This window comes from Schistocerca piceifrons, chromosome 2, assembly GCF_021461385.2.
Source record: "Schistocerca piceifrons isolate TAMUIC-IGC-003096 chromosome 2, iqSchPice1.1, whole genome shotgun sequence".
In the NCBI taxonomy this organism is placed as follows: Eukaryota; Metazoa; Arthropoda; class Insecta; order Orthoptera; family Acrididae; genus Schistocerca; species Schistocerca piceifrons.
This window is the reverse complement of record NC_060139.1, coordinates 840,268,780-840,289,653: the sequence shown is the minus strand read 5'-3', so window position 1 is coordinate 840,289,653 and position 20,874 is coordinate 840,268,780. Positions and strand designations below refer to the sequence as shown.

Below are 20,874 nucleotides of genomic sequence, written 5' to 3'. Positions count from 1 at the left end.
TCATATGTAGAGAAAGAAACAGAATACAAACGAGAAGCCTTGGAAATGGAAAGCAGAATCAAGTTCCCAAACTGGTGGGCCAAATGCAAGTCTACAATACCTTGTAATAGCTATCAGTTACAACAATTTACTATCATTTCTGTGTCTTTCCCTATACCTTACATGTCTCTTCATGTTTCATATTAACCACGACAGTGTAGTGGGGGTTGTCTTTTCTTTTTTTTTTTTTTTTTCACAATTAATTAGGGTGGGCCCATTTACTGAGAGTTTTGGCCGAAACAATTAAAAATAAATAGATAAATAAATAAATAAACTACTCACCACCTGCAACGAGATAAACCACATACAACAGACTCCACAAGGACTTCATTCCCCTTTAAATGCTGTTCAACTTCCCCGTAATTTTACTTCTTTACCCAGTCACCTGCTGCTCGGTGTTACTGGACACTGGTCATATGACAATCATGGACAAAGATAAAACAGATAGACACAGTACCAGCCCCAAATTTTGACTCAAAATTGGATGTTTTGTATTGATGGTATTTTAAGAGAATAACTACAAATTAGAAAAGAAAGGTAATCTAATTTCTTTTTATTACAGTAGTTTGATTCTATGACATATTATGTTCCCTGACATGTCTACAACAAATCATTAACGATTTTCATTTGATATATTAAATTTGTATCTGACTAACAATAAATTATACAGAACAATTTTTACTAGTACTTTCGAATCGTATGTAACGAAAAATTGGACAAATGAAATTAAAATCGTACCCATGAAGAATCGAAATTTTATATCTATGGACTCATTGTTGGCATCCCTGGTTGAAAAGGCAAGATTTGAAACAGTTGTGCGTTCTGATACTGTTGTAAAAACATGTTTGTTTGTAATGAGCGTGGTCGGGGGATTTAACGGGAATATTTAAAACAGATACAGAAATGGCATCAGTTAAAATCAAGAAAACATTTACGTGTTTTGGTTGCAATCTCCCGTTTTCTGTTAAAGGTGAATTATTAAGTACAGTTAGAGATAAGTTTTCTGTACAAACGGCTTGTAAATGAACGAAAAGTCGTTCCTTTTAATAAAAGTTCGATGTAACGCATTGGTCAGAAGATAGACATTTTGATTGCTCGTATTCTCATCATTAAAGCGAAATCGCTACATTACTGACAAAACCACGAAAGTTAGTTTATCTATGGAGAAATTCATTGTCGTGTGTTGTATTGTTTCGCTTGAGTGGGATTATGTTGTGGATAAATATTTGAACCTAAGCACACTGACCATGCACTAAAGGAGTTTTATTTACGAACACATGTAAATAACAGATTGACATCAAAATATCATTCGATGTTGGTCGAGTGATGCAGCCTATAAGAATCTAATGCATGCTGTTAGTTTTTCCTCATTTGTAATACTTTATCAGATGCTTATACGCCACCGACGCAAACATCCTTGCTGATGAATGCGAGAGGAAATTTTGGAGCTATAAATCATGACTTCATTTTTCGCCAAAAATCAAAGGTGCCTTCCATTTCTACCGTTTCAGAGGTGTTTGAATACACAGGGTTTGTTAACCAATATTAACTATTGAGTAATTCGAATATTTCTAACCTCAATGGAAATAGTATCATACTAATATCTTTCAAAGTGTCATGCTTAGCTGTCCAGTGACCCAAACATGAAAAGCGTTAATTTTTGTATGTAGTTATGAACGTCTATTACTGTTATTTAAAGTGCCTGCTGTTGAAGGTGTAATTTGTAGTAAAATATTTCAGGTGTTCCCCAACACCTTTGTAGCAAAGTTTAAGCAAATTGGAATAGTGCACCAACCCGTTTTTGGAAATCTATGTTGACACAGTGCTCTGTGTATTAGTCTGAGTTTGGAATAGGACAGTATGGTTTAATAAACCAACGAATTTGAATGACAAATTAAGATATTAATATGCAACATAGTCTTGTGCAAGGATCATTTTACAATAATGTAGTATTTGTCAGGATAATACAATGAAAAACAAGTCGTATATACAGGAATTAATGTACTGGATGAGACACCCCACTGTTTGCCTGAAGTGATTTAGGTAAACTTTAATCAGGCTGCTAGACAGAGTACAAGCTCCATTCTCCCATATTTGAAGCTGGTGTCTCTACAGGTGCACAACCCTTTTATTTGCACTTGACCATATCTCTCCCTGCTTATTTGTTTTGTTTTAGAAAGCATTTCTGAAGGATTCACCACTATCTATAGGCTGTTATCTTTAATTTGATTGTTTGGAGAGACTATAACTAGATCTTCCTTGTATGCCGTATTAGGTTAAGCTTTTATCCACTACCTGATTAAACAAAAAAAAAAATAGTGGGGTACCAAGAAGGGGAGGGTGAAACGAAACTTCTCTTGTTAAGAGGGTACATGATGTTATTGCAAAGGTTACAAAATTGAGTAAAATTTGCAAAGAAATTGTCTGTATGAGCTCACTTCTCTGTATGATACATATATGCATGGACAAGTATTGTCCTGTTGAAAAAAGGTCCCCGTGATACTGTCACATGAAAGGTAATACAAGGTGTCCGTGACATACCATTTTGCTGTCAGTGTTCCCCCCAATCACTGCAAGCCATGACCCGAAGTCATATCCAATGTATCTCCACACCATGACGCCAAGACTAACATCACTGTGCCTCTCCAAAATGGGAAAGAATGGATCTCTTCCCAGGTCACTGCCATACTCTATGATTGTCATTTGGGGCAGTGCAGAAGCGGGGCTCATCAGTGAACATAATGCAGTGCCATTCGTCTGTAGTCCATACCTCGTGGTCGTAGCACCAAATTAATTTGCAGCTGTTTGTGTTATGTGTGGGACGGTAGTTCCCTAGTACAGCTACTGCTATTCTCCAACTAATGATATGGGATGACACAGAATGCTGTAGGAATCCACTTGTTCTGAGATGGCAGGAGGATATGCACGGTTATGATGTGCTTGGTGGACAATACAGTGTTCATCCCTTGTGGTGGTCAGACGAGGTTGACGAAAACCTCATTGACAAGTATGCCTGCCTACACATTATTATGCAGTCCAAAATCATGCCTCTGTCACATCTGACTACCCAATAAATCTCGATACTGCACCATTCAGCCAGCTGGCCAAATGGAGACCCACAATGAAGTCCCTTTCAAACTCTTTTTTTCAGGTGCTGATAAGGCTGTCCAACCCGAGTACTTGGCATCCCCGCGTCTTTTCCAGATTTGATCACTGAACATCTGATGCTGTTCACGTTCCTTACATATCTACTATGTCTGGTAACAACACTAATGCATTCTGCCTGCCATAGGGAATTTCAGCTTTAATATTTACATACCCCCTCCCCCCCCCCCCCCCCCTCGCACCCTTCTTTCACAGATGACTCATAACTCTTTTGTGAGTACAGGTTTGGCACACAAGGGACTCCTGCCCTTGCAGTACTCTTTCCTTTCCCATACTGTGTGTCTGTCCTATTCTTTCTCCCCCCTCTTGGGGCATTTGTCCTCTTATTCTTTCTCCCCCGTCATGGGGCCCAGGCATTGTGTAACATCGAGTAACCGAAACTTATGAAAGTACTATTTTTGTCTTTCTCTCCTTTCTTGTTCTGACTTCCGCTGTCCTTCCTCCCATTTGGTGCGCTTATGCTCTCCCTTTCCACGCTTGTAGGCTGGCTCATGCATTTGACACGTAAAGGGCAACAGGGTAATGCGTAATTCCCACCACCCACATCAACAAGTAGTGCTCACAAATACTCTCTGGTAGAGGCCAGGCCTAGGGAGGAAGGAGTGATTGCCAGAGCTATTAGATCCCCAATTGCCAATTGGTCCCTCTGTATTTTGGAAGGTGTGACCTGAGTGTGAACAATGACCTAAGGTGGGTGTACTCCCCTCTGTGCTCTGCCCCCATTCGTCCCCCTCAGAAGGAAGAGTTCGCCATCGGAGATGCTGGCAATCGCAGGGGATTCGCCCACAATGGATACATCCGCTCCATCAATGCAACCTCCGTCTCATAAATGTAAATGGAAATGGAATGCAGCCAAAACACGATGAATCTTCCAGTTGCACCCCACTATCTCGTGGCATCACACACAAGAGGAGATCAGAACTTTTCTACAGTGAACCCATTTGTCATTTGAAGAAAGATATGGATGCAGTTGCAGGATCACTAAGTCTTGCATTTGATTATGCAATGGAACTCTGCTTCTAGAGACAGGCAATGCCTTTCAAGCCCAAAAACCACTTAAAACTATGCTCCTCCATGGATAGCCTGTACATATATAGCAGTGGTTCCCAATCTGGGGGTACTTACCCCGACGGGTAAATTGAAGTTTTTTGAGGGGTAAAAACTAAATGATTCGATTATGTTTCAGTCATGAAACTAAATTATTTTCAAAAGGTCATGACTATTATCACAATATTGTAGGAGTCTTAACGTTGATTGTGTACGTTATCAGTAATTACTTTTCTCAATTAGTAGCATTAATGTGGAGGAGGTTACAGATTCCTCACATAGCCCCCACACTACGCACAAGTTCTGCCTTGCCCTGTACATCGCTGATGATAAAAGTGAGGCATATATGTAACAAATGATAACTATCTCAAGAAAATGTCTTCACCAAGTTGTAGATAGTACCTGCAGTAGTGCAGAAATTGCTTCATTACTCACTTCGAAACAGATAAATGAATTAATTGACAGTACAACACAGGTAATGGCTGCTAGAGTGCTGTCCACAGTGTTATTATTATTATTATTATTATTATTATTATTGCTGTTACTGACTGGTCAGACACAAAGCATCAACAGCCTAAAGTCTTTCAATTTCTGCCAGTTCAGAAGTGAGGAGTGAAGCAAAAAGTGGTTTATGAACAGTAAATATAGTGCACACATTTTAACTTGGTTGATTTTAAATGGGGTTGCAGTGTCTACCCTCACTGTGGATAGTTAGCTTCCTTATCTGAAGAGTAGTTATGGTAGCACTTGTGATACACCACGAATTCCTTCGTTGTACTTTCTAATACACATTAAATATCCTTCATTTTTCATCATTTTAAAAATAAAAGTGTTTCAAGAAGTCTGGGGGAGAGGGAGGGTGGGGGTACTGTGATTGCACTCAGGGGTAATGGTCTAAGAAAGATTGGGAACCACTCGTGTAGAAGCTTATTGAAACTGAATTCTTCATGTGGTGTCATCTACACTCTGCTGCTTGATGGTATGATCGAGGGAGATATACAACATTATCTCTCTGATCAGGGCGTAACCAATGCAGAATTGATTCCTATCCACGCCCTTTCCTTAACGTTTGATTGAGTGGAGCTATGAAGTCATTAATGTCAGACCCTGCTTACTGAACCCAATGTGTTGCTACCATTATCAGCGTTATAACCACAATCACATGTCCTGTGAAAGTGTAGCCATATGTGTAACTTGTGGCAAGGGTGTCATGAGGGAGATTACTCACCTCCTTTTCCCTGCCCTGTGGCATCAACTGCACTGGCAACCATACCGCTTCATCCCGTTAATGTCCTCTTTACCTCTATAAGTGAGCCATTCAGGAGATGCAAGTGAAGGAAAAGGTACCTCTACATGTTGATTGCAAAATGTTAGTTGGCCAAAAACTGTGCATATCACTATCTGGCAGGTGCAGTACTGTTGTTGATATGTCAGCATGTGGAAGATATGGCCCTGCAGATCTGTGACCTCCAGTTCAGTGCACGGTTGTGAAATCATATAGTGCTAATGTGATGTCCTTACCTCCCCCCACTACAGTTGCTCACCCCCCCCCCCCTCTCCCCCCTCCACTACAGTTGCTCAACACAGAAAATAACCTATGCCCACACCACTGAAGTCACTTGTGATGCAGCCAAGAGAACAGAAATTTAAAAAGGAATAAACGCAAGATGACTTTTTGTACCTCATAAGCCTGCAAACATCTGGGTCCATGTCTGACAAATGCAAACATACTAAGAATTCACACAAAGTCTAACACCCTTCCCCTTCTCCAACTTGGATATCCTCTACAACAGTGACGCCACACGGTACAACTGTCCAGTCGACCTCCATTTCACTGGTGCGTATCACCAAGCTATTCTACATCCTGTGTACAGCTGACTGACCCAGAGAGGTTATTGGTACATATCAAGAAATAAGGGAACAGGATACTCCTGCCCCCTGTAGTAGTACACAGCCGAATCTGGCACTCAACTGCCATCGGAGTTATTGCCCCTTATAAGAGAAATTTCTTTTGTCTTCTAATATGGCTGTTCTCAAATGGAACATTCATGGCATCAGATCTCACAGCTCAGACTTAAAGCTGCTATTGCAATTTCAATGCCCAGTTGTTTTATGCCTCCAAAATACGATATTACCCCCTCAAGCCCATTTTTACCTCTTACATGTCACTCCAGTACAGTTTGACTTTCCTTCTGAGGCAGGAACTCCAGCTCACATGGGAGTCATGGTGCTCATTTAGGATGACAGCCACAGCCAAACTATTTCATCGAACACCAGGCCACAAGCTGTTGCTGTCCGACTTCCTCTCCCCACTTATACATTTTCTCCTTGTAATATCTACATACCCCCATCCTCTAATCACACCACGGAAGACATAATGCAACTTACTGCTCAGCTCTCTCAGCCCTTCTGTTACTCAGCGACGACAACATCCACCATCCCATTCGGGACTCTCTGAGAACCTTGCTGAGTGGCTCTTACCCAGCAAATATTCTCAACCAGTTTACTGTCTTTTCTCTCAACAGTGGTGAACCCACATTTCTTTCAGATTCCATTCTTACACCTGGATTTCTCGTTCTGTACTGCACATCTTGCCCACTGTCTGGATTGGTCTGTCCATCCCATAAAGGTGATCTGTATTTGTTGTAAACAGGTGAGCGCAAAGTGTCGTCACATTATTAGAGACAGCAAAAAAATTAGTTGGATCTTTTTTACTAATGCTTTTAACAGTTTTGTTCACTCTTCTGATGTTTGGTATAACCTATGTCAGATTTCTGGAAACAAGGTACATCTGATTCCAGGCGTGACTAGCAAACAATGTCATTGTGGACCCTTTCGATATTTCCAAAACCTTGGGTTGATGCTTTGAAGAGATCTTGAGAGCTTCACCCCTTACCATCATGCCCTCCTACCTTGGAAATGAGTAGAAGGCTTGGGAGATACCTTTCCCCTCTCAGAATTCCAAATGCTACAATACCGTGTTTACCATGCGGTAACTTGAATATCCTCTCACTTTGCCACAATCCTCTGCTCCAGAACCAGGCAATATTCACATTCAGATGTTGCAGCACCTATCTCCTGATGGGAAGTGCTTTCTCCTTTGTATGTATAATCGTATTTGGATGGCTGGCACATTTCCGTACTTATGCCTGGTAAGGACAAACTTCTTCCATCCAGCTACCACCCAGTTTCCCTCACCAGCAGTGTCTACAAGATGTTGGAACACATGATCAATGGTGAGCTGGTATGGTGGCTTGAGTCTTGGAATTTGCTAACAAATGCATGTGGATTTTGTAAACACAGCTCTGCAGTTGATCATCTCGTCATGCTGTCAATCGATATTATGAACAATTTTCTGTGGAAATGCCAGACTGAAGTTTTTTTTTTTTTTTTTAGAAGGCTTTTGTTACCTGCTGGAGAACGGATATACTCTTAACAGTGCACACTTGGGGCTTCCAAGGCTGCCTGCTCTATTTTATGCAGGTGAGGTGTTTTAAAAGGCCAGGTTTTCAAGGTATATGTAGTTCGGTCTTGTCGGAACACTTTTGTCTGGGCGAACAGGTGTGTCAGGGCTCGGTGCTGAGCTTAGCCCGATTTGCCATAGCAGTTAACCCTATCATGGACTGTCTCCTGCCATGAATCTAAGGCTCTCTTTTTGTTGATGATTTTACGATCTACTGCAGCTCTCAATGAACCTGTTTACTTGAGAAATGTCTTCAGATAATATGTCTCGTCCATCTTTACTCATGGAGCGTTGACAATGGCTTCCACTTTTCCATTGAAAAAACTGTCTGTTGAGACAGCATAAGGAGTTCCTTCCACCGTCCTTACATCTCAGTCCTGTTGCTTTTCTGTTTATCAAAAACCATGAAATTCTTGCAGCTCACGCTCGATAGGAAACTGTCGGTCCTCCCACATATCAGGTCACTGTAACTGATCTCTAAATGTCCTATGTGCTTTAAACGGAACTTCGTGGGAAGCGGATTGGAAAATCCTTTGCTGCTTATACCAGTCCCTTGTCTAATCAAAAATGGACTATGGGTATCCCATTTATTAATCTGTTTTACACCGCCTCAATACAATTCACCATCTAGGCATACATATTGCCACTTTAGCCTTCTACTCCGGCTCAGTTATGAGTGTCTATGCTGAATTACCACTGTCATTCTGGCATGATGTTCTCCCGAACAGATAGATGTGACTTCTGTCCTTTAAGTCCATCATCCATCGTGTGCATCCTTTTTTGATAACACTCTTGACCACCAATGTGGGTAAGCCCAACTTCGTTGTTGCCTCCCAGAGTTTGCCTTTGTATACTGCTTCGGAAGCTTAACCTTATGTTAACTGACACATTCCTGATGGGTGAGAGGCCTTCACTGCCTTGGCTTAGTACAGAGATCCTTATTCATCTTCGACTTAAGTTTGCTTCCCAAGGACACTACTCTAGATTCAACCTGTCACTGTAAGTTTCTCAAGCTTTGCACACAACTTGGAGACAGCACCTTTGTCTACCCTGATGGCTCTAAGGGTGACCATGGTGTCGGGTGCGTCCTTGTCATTGGTATCAAACATTTTAGTTACTGGCTTCTAGACCAGTTCTCGATTTTTATGGCAGAGTACAGCCGATGACAACGGCTTCTCAATTGTGTATTTTGTTCTGATTCTCTTAGTGCCCTCCAGAGCCCCTGTGTGCTATTCACATACCACCCATTAGTACAACAAATCCAAGAATGCCTCCACTCACTCACTGACGATGGAGCCCATGTGATGTTCATGTGGGTCTGTGGTCACATCAGTGTGTCTGGTAATGAAACTACCAATGCTGCTGCCAAGGCTGCAGTCTAACTACCTATGCTGTTTAGCTGTTCTGTCCCTTCATATGATCTCTGTGTTGCCACATGTAGGAACATTGTCACGCTGGCATGAACACTGTTCTTCTCTACATGGGTAATTGCACTCCCAACACCTTGGACAACTTCCTCTCACCACTCTCATCACAAGGAGATTCTCTTAGCTTGGGTGCGTATTGAGCCCTGTTGATTCAGCACTGTCATTTATTAAGTGGAGAGCTTGCACCACTCTGCTTAATGCAACCACCCATTGACATTGTGCTGTTTTCTGACCCAATGCCGATTTTACAACCATTAAAGTTTTAATGTTCGTTTACCATCTGAATTATTAGATATTTTAGCAGGTACAGCATGAGCTGTAGATAATATTTTTCCTTTTATCTGTTATAGTAATACGGCAATGGAAATTTAATTTAATTTAATTTTCAACCATGTGATCAACCTCCACAAAGGGGAAGTAATCTTCTGTAGCTGTACCTCTACTTTTCAGCCATTTGAGCATCCTCCTCAAAGGGGAAGTAATCATCTTTAGCTATCCCTCTACTGTAGTAGAGTGGACTCTTGAGTATTATCGACTTAAACTTCATTTGGTAATTGAACATTTAAAGTTATGACAAGGGCGCTTACTACCTTGACTGATTTGTGCCCTAAAGCACCACCACCGCTTACATACCCACCTATGGTGTGCATGTGTGCGAAGTTATAGTGACATCTGACCCTGTCTTCTGCCAGGCAGTGAAGTTTTGTAGTTTATAAACGTCACTCCATTTTTTTTTAGTGCATTATCACTGATAGAAAAGTACGTGGTAACTCAATAGCCATTAATAGTTTTGTCTACCTAAAATTTCTTGATGCGTATTAAACATTTCTGTACAGTAATTATTTATAGTAATGATAATCTTTCTATTACCTTTGAGAACAAAATCCTTCTGCTCCATCTGTATTACATTACAACACTGTCCATAACAGAACAGAGCATTTATGCATGAAAATGCGCAATTTTGTGGTGCTGTCTGATACTGTGACATCCTCTGGGTGTACTGATGGAACTGTTTGTCTCTTGGTTATGGGATTATTGGTTGCTGTTTGATTCATAGCTCTTCTGCAGTCTCTTTTTATCTTTGTTTGGTACAAATTGTAGTATCAGTTGTATTGTGAATGACCTTTGTCTGACAACTATTTTGCTATGTATGTCGCCACTTTTGTTTTTTCTTATCCACCAAAATACTTGAACCTTCAAAAGCTATAACTTGCAGGTTTGCTTAGTGTAGTATAATTCAGCACTTATAAACCAATTGCTTGTCAGTGCTCGGCAATGACTTAATATTATCTGGAACTATTTACTTGTGCCTTTCCATTTCCTAATATTAGTAATGTATACATTTTGGCTCATATCTCATTATTGAGTTATATGCTGCAGTGGATAGCACACTGGACTCATATTTGGGGAAGTGGGGTTCAAATCCCCATCCAACCATTGTGGATTAGGTTTTCTGTGGCTTCTCTAAATAAGTTTAAATCAGCTACAGTTAATGCTGGGGTTGCTACCATTTCTACCCCATCTGTGCTTGTGCAATACCATTAAGGATCTCATTGTCGACAAGACATTAAACCCTACCTTTTTTGTGTACCATTACTGTGTAATTTGTGCTTTGTATTGTAAATTTAAAAAGCAAAATTATTTTCTTGTGTTAACCTGATGCTCTTGTTCTTTTTCAGATATCCGCACACTGCGGGGTCCAAGATGTCCTTTGATTTTAAAATGTGGACATTCTATTTGTGAAGCATGTGCACATGTTGCTCTAATAGAGGGATCTGAAATTACATGTGGTCTTTGCCACCACGGAACACCTTGTTTTTCTGAAAATGTTAGAGCAGATCTTCCATTTAATAGCTATGTGTTAGGAGTGGCAGCCGAAAAGCATACTGTTTCTGTTTCAGAAGATTCAAGCATTGCATTTCAGCCAAACAGAAAGAAACCAACAGCAAAAACATACTCAGAGTCAAGAGGTAATTGGATTTCTGTAATACACGTGTCCATTAAGCATGAAATTTGGTTTTTTAATATTTTGGTTTTTCATTTTTTTAGTAACCCATGTGTCATTCATGTCCGTTTTGCAACACTGGCAATTAGTGTTATTTACACAGTGCATTAGTAGGTATTATTCTGCCTACAAAAAGATTGGTGTTAATATGTAATGAGTGTAGCTTTTGCTTGAAATTTGTCTTGAACAGCACCATATTTTAATGTCTTTGGTCCTAGCTGAGGTGGTCTACCTAATTTGGTCTCAGGATGGTAAAAAGTGTGGAACTATTTTGAAAATCATGAATAGGGAGCAAAAGAAAACTCCATTTACAACTATCTTTACTTAATTTACACTATCAGGGAACCTGTATCCATTTCACTGAGGTTGGGGTAGCTGGTGCCATGTGGTTGTCCATGCCAGTACCACACATTTGGCATTCAGAAGTGTAATAATTGTGGGTATGCTGGTTGGCCAGGAAGGATTAGGAAAGATGTTGTGAGACTGCTATCAGGGGGACAATGGAAAATATAGTGCATGGGAGGTGTTGGTATATAATGCTGTCACATCTATGGTGACAAACAAGGAATATGTTGATGGTGGGACATGAACTGTGGAAAGGTGGTGAAAGATGTGAGCAATGTCTTGAATGTGGGTTTGGGTGTTACGGGCAGTGGTGTGGAGATGTTGGTCAACAAAGACAGATGTTTATTCAGCATTGTACCAAGCCACAATGGGACGAACAGTGGGGAGACCTGAGTGGTTGGGTTTGTGGAGTTTTGTGAGTGGGTAAACAGTAGTTGCTGATGTGAAGGCAGAAGGACTTAAGGCATTCAGAAAGAGCTGAACATCTTGGTGGGCTTCTGGGACAGGTCATGGTCATAAGGTTTGCATTCAATTGTGTCAAAGTTGGGGGAGACCCTCATCCACATACTCACAATGATTCATGACCATGATGGTGGAGCCTTTGTCTGCAGTAAGATGAAAAATAACTAGTGGATGACTGAGTGGAAGGGGAGGAGGACTACAGTTGGAGGAAGGTTGGAACTGTTTTAAGCGAAGATCTATGTGGGGTTTTATGTGGCTGTTGCCAGTGGGACATGTGGCGAAGAAATGTTTCCACTGCAGAGAATGAGTAAAGGAAATAAGATCCTCTGTAGTCCAGCATGGTTGAATTTGGGTTTAGAGTGAAAGGTGGGGTATTTAGAAAGTACCAAGACTTCTGCAGTGGTCATAATTTTGGCAGAAAGGTTAACAGTTTTGTGGGATGGGTGTTCAGGTGTAGTCTGTTTCATGGAGGGTGGAGTAAGTTTTTGTGGACATGGAAAGTGGAGTAACCAGCATGGTTGGGAAGCTATGAGGTTTTCGATCAGAGTGGTAGACTCTTTCTTTGTTATAGGTTACCCCATGCCGACATAGACAGGAGTAGCTGAGACAGCTTCCTCAGATGGTGCTAGGAATGCTGTTCCAACTGTTCAAGGGGCAAGAGTCATTTTTGCATTCACAGAATTAGGGAATTATGGTCACAGAGTAACAGGATTTTGTGAAAGGATTACTGTCTCTCATCTATGATTTGAGCTTGGATTGTATTATTATGAAGGACCAGATTGGTAAGAGTGAGGGACTGATGAAATTGGAAAAGGTGAAGATACTTGCAGTATCTTTACTTAATTTACACTATCAGGGAACCTGTATCCATTTCACTCAGGTTCCGATAGCTAGTGCCATGTGATTTTCCATGCCAGTACCACACATTTGGCATTCAAAAGTGAAATAATTGTGGGTATGCTGGTTGGCCAGGAAGGATGAGGAAAGATGTGGTGAGACTGCTATCAGGGGGACAATGGAAAATATAGTGCATGGGAGGTGTTGGTATATAAGGACGTCACATCTATGGTGACAAACAAGGAATATGTTGATGGTGGGACAGGAACTCCATATTCTGCCCACTCTACCCTCCTCTTTCCCCCATCCTACCCTCCTCTTTCCCCCATCCTGCCCTCCTCTTTCCCCACCCTAGCCTTCTCTCTCTCCCATCATATTCTCTTCCCTCTCTGTTTCTCTACGTTTCCTCTTCTCCTCCCCCCTTTCCTCCCTTCTCTCTCCCCATCTACCCCTCTCCCTCCCTCCCTCCCCTCCTCACTCTCTCTCTCTCTCTCTCTCTCTCTCTCTCTCCATTTCCTACCTCCCACACTCCATCCCCCTCTCCATCCTTTCCCTCCTCTCCTCTCTCTCCCTCCTCTCCTCCTTCCCCCTTCTCCCTGCCTCCCTCCCTCCTCTCCTCTGCACCTGCCTGCCTCCCTCTTCTCCTCTGCACCTGCCCACCTCCCTCCGCTCCTCTGCACCTGCCCGCCTCCCTCCTCTCCTCTGCACCTGCCCGCCTCCCTCCTCTCCTCTGCACCAGCCCGCCTCCCTCCTCTCCTCTGCCCCTGCCTACCTCCCTCATCTCCTCTGCTCCTGCCTGCCTCCCTCCCTCCCTCTTCTCCTCTGCCCCTGCCTGCCTCCCTCCCTCCCTCTTCTCATCTGTCTTCCTCCCTCCTCTCCTATGCCCCCTCTCCTCCCTCCTCTCTTCTGTCCTCCTCTCCCTATCTCCCTCCCTGCTTTCCTATGTACCCGTCTCCCTGTTTCCCTCTGTCATCTCCTCTGTACTCTTCTCTCCTCTCCCCTCATACTCCCTTCGCTCCCCTTTCCCTCCCTTCTCTCCTCTCCTCTCACACTCCCTTCTCTCCCCTTTCCCTCCCTTCTCTCCTCTCCTCTCACACTCCCTTCTCTCCCCTTTCCCTCCCTTCTGTCCCCTCTCCCTTTTCTTCTCTCTCCCACTCTCCCTGCCTTCACCCTCACTTCTCCCTTCACCCTGCCCTCCCCGCCCCTCTCCCTGCCTTCCCCCGCCCCTCTCCCGTTTCCCCCCCCCCTCCCACCCTTCCCCCACTCCTTCCCTTCCCACTCTCCCTCATTACCTTCCCCCCACCCTACCATCCCCTCACCCTACCATCCCCTCACCCTACCTTCCCCCCACCCTACCTTCCCCCCACCCTACCTTCCCCCCACCATACCTTCCCCCCACCATACCTTCCCCCCACCCTACCTTCCCCCCACCCTACCTTCCCCCACCCGACCTTCCCCCCCACCCTACCTTCCCCCACCCGACCTTCCCCCCCACCCCACCTTCCCCCCACCCTGCCTTCCCCCCCCACCCTGCCTTCCCCCCCACCCTGCCTTCAACCTCTCGTTTCCTCCCTCCTTCCCTTCTCTCCTACACTCTCTTTCCACTTGCCACTCTTCTTGTTTCACCACCTCACCTCTCCCCCCTCTCTCTAGTCTTCCCACTCTCTCTAATCTTCCCCCTCTCTCTAATCTTCCCCCTCTCGCTCCTCTCTTCCCCCTCTCGCTCCTCTCTTCCCCCTCTCGCTCCTCTCTTCCCCCTCTCGCTCCTCTCTTCCCCCTCTCGCTCCTCTCTTCCCCCTCTCGCTCCTCTCTTCCCCCTCTCGCTCCTCTCTTCCCCCTCTCGCTCCTCTCTTCCCCCTCTCGCTCCTCTCTTCCCCCTCTCGCTCCTCTCTTCCCCCTCTCGCTCCTCTCTTCCCCCTCTCGCTCGACTCTTCCCCCTCTCGCTCGACTCTTCCCCCTCTCGCTCCACTCTTCCCCCTCTCGCTCCCCCCTCTTCCCCCTCTCGCTTGACTCTTCCCCCTCTCGCTCGACTCTTCCCCCTCTCGCTCCCCCCTCTTCCCCCTCTCGCTCCCCCCTCTTCCCCCTCTCGCTCCCCCCTCTTCCCCCTCTCGCTCCCCCCTCTTCCCCCTCTCGCTCCCCCCTCTTCCCCCTCTCGCTCCCCCCTCTTCCCCCTCTCGCTCCCCCCTCTTCCCCCTCTCGCTCCCCCCTCTTCCCCCTCTCGCTCCCCCCTCTTCCCCCTCTCGCTTCCCCCTCTCGCTCCCCCCTCTTCCCCCTCTCGCTCCCCCCTCTTCCCCCCTCTTCCCCCTCTCGCTCCCCCCTCTTCCCCCCTCTTCCCCCTCTCGCTCCCCCCTCTTCCCCCTCTCGCTCCCCCCTCTTCCCCCTCTCGCTCCCCCCTCTTCCCCCTCTCGCTCCCCCCTCTTCCCCCTCTCGCTCCCACCTCTTCCCCCTCTCGCTCCCCCTCTTCCCCCTCTAGCTCCCCCCTCTTCCCCCTCTCGCTCCCCCCTCTTCCCCCTCTCGCTCCCCCCTCTTCCCCCCTCGCTCCCCCTCTTCCCCCCTCGCTCCCCCTCTTCCCCCCTCGCTCCCCCTCTTCCCCCCTCGCTCCCCCTCTTCCCCCTCGCTCCCCCTCTTCCCCCCTCGCTCCCCCCTCTTCCCCCCTCTTCCCCCCTCGCTCCCCCCTCTTCCCCCCTCGCTCCCCCTCGCTCCCCCTCTTCCCCCCTCGCTCCCCCCTCTTCCCCCCTCGCTCGCCCCTCTTCCCCCCTCGCTCGCCCCTCTTCCCCCCTCGCTCGCCCCTCTTCCCCCCTCGCTCGCCCCTCTTCCCCCCTCGCTCGCCCCTCTTCCCCCCTCGCTCGCCCCTCTTCCCCCCTCGCTCGCCCCTCTTCCCCCCTCGCTCGCCCCTCTTCCCCCCTCGCTCGCCCCTCTTCCCCCCTCGCTCGCCCCTCTTCCCCCCTCGCTCGCCCCTCTTCCCCCCTCGCTCGCCCCTCTTCCCCCCTCGCTCGCCCCTCTTCCCCCTTTCGCTCCCCCCTCTTCCCCCTTTCGCTCCCCCCTCTTCCCCCTTTCGCTCCCCCCTCTTCCCCCTTTCGCTCCCCCCTCTTCCCCCTTTCGCCCCTCTTCCCCCCTCGCTCGCCCCTCTTCCCCCCTCGCTCGCCACTCTTCCCCCCTCGCTCGCCCCTCTTCCCCCCTCGCTCGCCCCTCTTCCCCCCTCGCTCGCCCCCTCTTCCCCCCTCGCTCGCCCCTCTTCCCCCTCGCTCGCCCCTCTTCCCCCCTCGCTCGCCCCTCTTCCCCCCTCCCTCGCCCCTCTTCCCCCCTCCCTCGCCCCTCTTCCCCCCTCCCTCGCCCCTCTTCCCCCCTCCCTCGCCCCTCTTCCCCCCTCCCTCGCCCCTCTTCCCCCCTCGCTCGCCCCTCTTCCCCCCCCCTCGCTCGCCCCTCTTCCCCCCCCCTCGCTCGCCCCTCTTCCCCCCCCTCGCTCGCCCCTCTTCCCCCCTCGCTCGCCCCTCTTCCCCCCCTCGCTCGCCCCTCTTCCCCCCCTCGCTCGCCCCTCTTCCCCCCCTCGCTCGCCCCTCTTCCCCCCCCTCGCTCGCCCCTCTTCCCCCCCTCGCTCGCCCCTCTTCCCCCCCTCGCTCGCCCCTCTTCCCCCCCTCGCTCGCCCCTCTTCCCCCCCTCGCTCGCCCCTCTTCCCCCCCTCGCTCGCCCCTCTTCCCCCCCTCGCTCGCCCCTCTTCCCCCCCTCGCTCGCCCCTCTTCCCCCCCTCGCTCGCCCCTCTTCGCCCCCTCGCTCGCCCCTCTTCCCCCCCTCGCTCGCCCCTCTTCCCCCCCTCGCTCGCCCCTCTTCCCCCCCTCGCTCGCCCCTCTCCCCCCCTCGCTCGCCCCTCTCCCCCCCTCGCTCACCCCTCTCCCCCCCTCTCCCCCCCTCTCCCCCCCTCTCCCCCCTCGCTCACCCCTCTTCCCCCTCTCCCCCCTCGCTCACCCCTCTCCCCCCTCGCTCACCCCTCTCCCCCCTCGCTCACCCCTCTCCCCCCTCGCTCACCCCTCTCCCCCCCACGCACACCCCTCTCCCCCCCTCGCACACCCCTCTCCCCCCCTCGCACAACCCTCTCCCCCCCTCGCACACCCCTCTCCCCCCCTCGCTCACCCCTCTCCCCCCCTCGCTCACCACTCTTCCCCCCTCGCTCACCCCTCTTCCCCCCTCGCTCACCCCTCTTCCCCCCTCGCTCACCCCTCTTCCCCCCTCGCTCACCCCTCTTCCCCCCTCGCTCACCCCTCTTCCCCCCTCGCTCACCCCTATTCCCCCCTCGCTCACCCCTATTCCCCCCTCGCTCACCCCTATTCCCCCCTCGCTCACCCCTCTGCCCCCGTCTCCCCCCCTCAGCCCCCGTCTGCCCCCGTCTCCCCCCTCTACCCCCCTCTGCCCCCGTCGCCCCCCCTCTGCCCCCGTCTCCCCCCTCTGCCCCCGTCTCCCCCCCTCTGCCCCCGTCTCCCCCCCTCTGCCCCCGTCTCGTCCCCGTCTCCCCCCTCTGCCCCCGTCTCCCCCCTCTGCCCCCGTCTCCCCCCTCTGCCCCCGTCTCCCCCCTCTGCCCCCGTCTCCCCCCTCTGCCCCCGCCTCCCCCCTCTGGCCGCGTCTCCCCCCCCCTCTGGCCGCGTCTCCCCGCCCCCCCTCTGGCCGCCTCTCCCCCCCCCTCTGGCCGCCTCTCCCCCCCCCCCCTCTGGCCGCCTCTCCCCCCCTCCCCCTCTGGCCGCCTCTCCCCCCCTCCCCCTCTGGCCGCCTCTCCCCCCCTCCCCCTCTGGCCGCCTCTCCCCCCTCCCCCTCTGGCCGCCTCCCCCCCCCTCTGGCCGCCTCTCCTCCCCCCCCTCTGGCCGCCTCTCCTCCCCCCCTCTGGCCGCCTCTCCCCCCCCCTCTGGCCGCCTCTCCCCCCCCCCTCTGGCCGCCTCTCCCCCCCCCCCTCTGGCCGCCTCTCCCCCCCCCCTCTGGCCGCGTCACCCCCCCCCCCCCTCTGGCCGCCTCTCCCCCCCCCCCTCTGGCCGCCTCTCCCCCCCCCTCTGGCCGCCTCTCCCCCCCCCCTCTGGCCGCGTCACCCCCCCCCCCCTCTGGCCGCGTCTCCCCCCCTCTGCCCCCGTCTCCCCCCCTCTGCCCCCGTCTCCCCCCCTCTGCCCCCGTCTCCCCCCCTCTGCCCCCGTCTCCCCCCCTCTGCCCCCGTTTCCCCCCCTCTGCCCCCGTCTCCCCCCCTCTGCCCCCGTTTCCCCCCCTCTGCCCCCGTCTCCCCCCCTCTGCCCCCGTCTCCCCCCTCTTCCGTCTCCCCCCCTCTGCCCCCGTCTCCCCCCTCCCCCCTCTGCCCCCGTCTCCCCCCTCCCCCCCTCTGCCCCCGTCTCCCCCCCTCCCCCCCTCTGCCCCCGTCTCCCCCCTCTGCCCCCCTTCGCCCCTGTTCCCTCTTTCCACCCCCTGTGCCCCTCATCCCCCCTCTGCCCCTTTTTCCCCCGTCTGCCCCTCTTTCCCCCCCTATTGCCCTCTTTTCCCCCAAAATTAATTAAGTGTGCTATCCCCTGAATGTTATTGCTTCGCTTTTGAGGTATAGAGTTGTGTGTCGATGGTACTCTAGAGTAGTCGGAAGTGGCAGATAATAAGCCATGCCCAAATAGCTGCCATGGCACGCCTCCATCCAACCATACAGATATGTTGAGGTCTTCCTTACTCATCTTTCTGTCTACTGCCCTATGATGCTTGGCTTCTTGCACCAGCGAGAGGACCCTCTAACATGGTGTTTAAGACGTGCAAATTACAGTGTGCCACCTTGTACTAGATTGTGTTTTATTTTCAGACAAAAGGTTTTCAGCTTATTTGGCATCTATTTTAGATGACAATCGAAGCTATGCTGTACGACTCACATCACATCACATGTTTTTGTGGCTTGTCAACAGATATCTGTCCCCAGGAGTTGCAGCTACGGTATGGCTGTCAGTATCATAGAGTCACACAAGCCCGCCCACATTGGCAAAGTCCATGGTTTGTGGGGGAGCACACAGTATTCATATTGCATGGTTATGTATAATAAATACTTCGTTGTCTTTATCTGCATTGGTCCAGAAGATGCTAGCAGTCCGATCTGGAATTCAGTATGATGGGGAAGATATCTAAGTGCAATACTTCAACTCAAGAAACAGTAGTTGATCCTTAGTGCATATCATAGTGAATGGAAACTTAACACAATGCTAAAGGAAAAACAACTTTTTATTGATAGCACAGTAAATGTGGCTCAACAGGTAGTGTGAACTGATACACCACCTGCTACACTGTAAGCAACAGGTTGCAGTGTTTTAGATAACTATCTGAGTCTGCTCTTACGAGTGTTGGTAGCTGCACACTGCCAGGGGCAAAACTTGGTTTGTGCATGGAACACCCTGTTTTTCCTTTAAACTGATAAAGCTGTTCACAACATGTAGGATGGTTTGAAAACTGTAATGCTGTATTAGACATGGTCCTGATGTAGGTGATATACCCTTCCCCTCTTCTGTCCTTTGAAGTGACTTAACCAGTCGTGAGTGATCCTGGCACACTGAATTTGTTGTGCGTATCTTAATCACTGAGCCACTCTTGAACAGACAAAAATGAAAATGTCAGTTTTCCCCTGTTGCTCTTTGTTTTCATTTTTTTCTGTAGTCTCATTGGTGATTTTAGTGGTAGTCTGTTTCAGCTGGCCACATTGTATATCCATGTACTGAGCTGCAACCTACAAGTGGAAGCTGCTGAAATCTGATAAAAGGATGTCATTTGTCCATGTTATACTGTAATTTTGATATTTTTCCCAAATTGTATGTGTTTTAATGTAAAGGTTCTGGCACTATTCGCTCCTTTGAAAGGAATTGTTATTAAACTTCACTTCTCTGCTGTATGTACTCTGTAAAAAATTTTAATTAACTACTATTATTGTCACTGCTGGGAGGATTTAGGTTTTTTGTGGCCTCTAGTAAGGCAAATGCCAGTATGATCCATGTAAAGAAGATAGGAAATTTCATTTATGCATCCTGGTGTCTTTGTCTCAGATAACCTTGTTGACATGACTTTAAACCCTTTTGTCCCCTCCCAGTTACTATTTTCTCTGTTACCAGGAAAGTTTAACTGAAGATTGTTAAATATAACTATTATTTTTAGGTATTGCTAGTTCATGTGAGAAATTGTTACAGAAAATGTTATTGGTAGGAAGTGTTATATCTAAATCAGATATACTGCTTTTTAGTTCACTATGTGGTTCAAAGACTTAATTATACTTTGGGGCTAGATGTTAAATACTTATGTTTGTTGTGGGTGGATCAATGTGCCAGGAGAGCTAATTGACTTTTTTCTTTTGTTACATTTCTTAACTTGACCAGTCCGATTTTTGCAGTTTTGGCTTATAACTATGCTAAGACTGTAATTGAAAACTCCAGAAACTGCTTCATTTGTGGAAGAAGGTCATCAGGTCTGCTGTAGCCATGGCTTCTTTAAGCATTGTTAAAAATGCCCACATTCTTTTTTCACTGCCTATATGTTTTGTTTCTGTTGAAATTTTTATTTTACATATGATGGAAACTATCTCTTTATTCTGTGAGTACTCTTGACATACAAATGCTAGCTAGCATTCCTATGGAGAATCTATTGTATTGCATTTGATGTGAGCTTAAATGCTGCAGTGTTGTCTTTTATGTGGAATTAAAGTGTGTCATTTTTTTTTTTCAGAAAAATGTGTGGAATGCAACAGATCTGCTGAAGTGTCATGTTACCAGTGTGATGCTTTATACTGCAGTGGTTGTTTCACCAAGGTAAGCTCGTCTGTTGTGTCACTAAAAAGATCGATATTTTAATTTTATTATAGTAATTCTTGATAATATAACAAGTTCAAACGTGATTCAGCCACATTGTATGATTCTGCTAAGATTGCAAATGGAAAATCCTAATGTCACCAACAACACAATGTATTTTCTTAAAATTTTAAAAGTTTTACCCATATCTTCTTTAATGGCATACATTAGCAAAATATTTCAAATGCGTGACACTGGTGTTTCCAATTTTCAAAAACTACTTATGTTGATGGTGAACATTTATATTCAGAACTGGAA

The 20,874-nt window shown here is 48.1% G+C and overlaps 2 protein-coding genes across 4 annotated transcripts in view; one reads left to right on the top strand and one right to left on the bottom strand.

Moving 5' to 3' along the window:
* The window catches only part of LOC124776529 (ATPase H(+)-transporting accessory protein 2-like), a 77,616-nt gene extending 77,137 nt beyond the window's left edge, over positions 1 to 479 (bottom strand). Inside the window, exon 1 of the mRNA XM_047251555.1 lies at positions 322 to 479. Coding sequence (XP_047107511.1) covers positions 322 to 370 — 49 coding nt within the window. The 5' untranslated portion in view covers positions 371 to 479. The remainder of the gene's footprint in view (positions 1 to 321) is intronic.
* A 363-nt stretch (positions 480 to 842) lies between these two features.
* LOC124776868 (RING finger protein 17) overlaps positions 843 to 20,874 on the top strand; it is a 529,150-nt gene continuing 509,118 nt past the window's right edge. For all 3 annotated transcript variants that reach the window (XM_047252047.1, XM_047252048.1, XM_047252046.1), the window contains exons 1-3: positions 843 to 1,009; positions 10,821 to 11,111; positions 20,495 to 20,577. In XM_047252047.1, the coding sequence (XP_047108003.1) occupies positions 943 to 1,009; positions 10,821 to 11,111; positions 20,495 to 20,577 (441 nt within the window). In that variant the 5' untranslated portion in view covers positions 843 to 942. The remainder of the gene's footprint in view (positions 1,010 to 10,820; positions 11,112 to 20,494; positions 20,578 to 20,874) is intronic.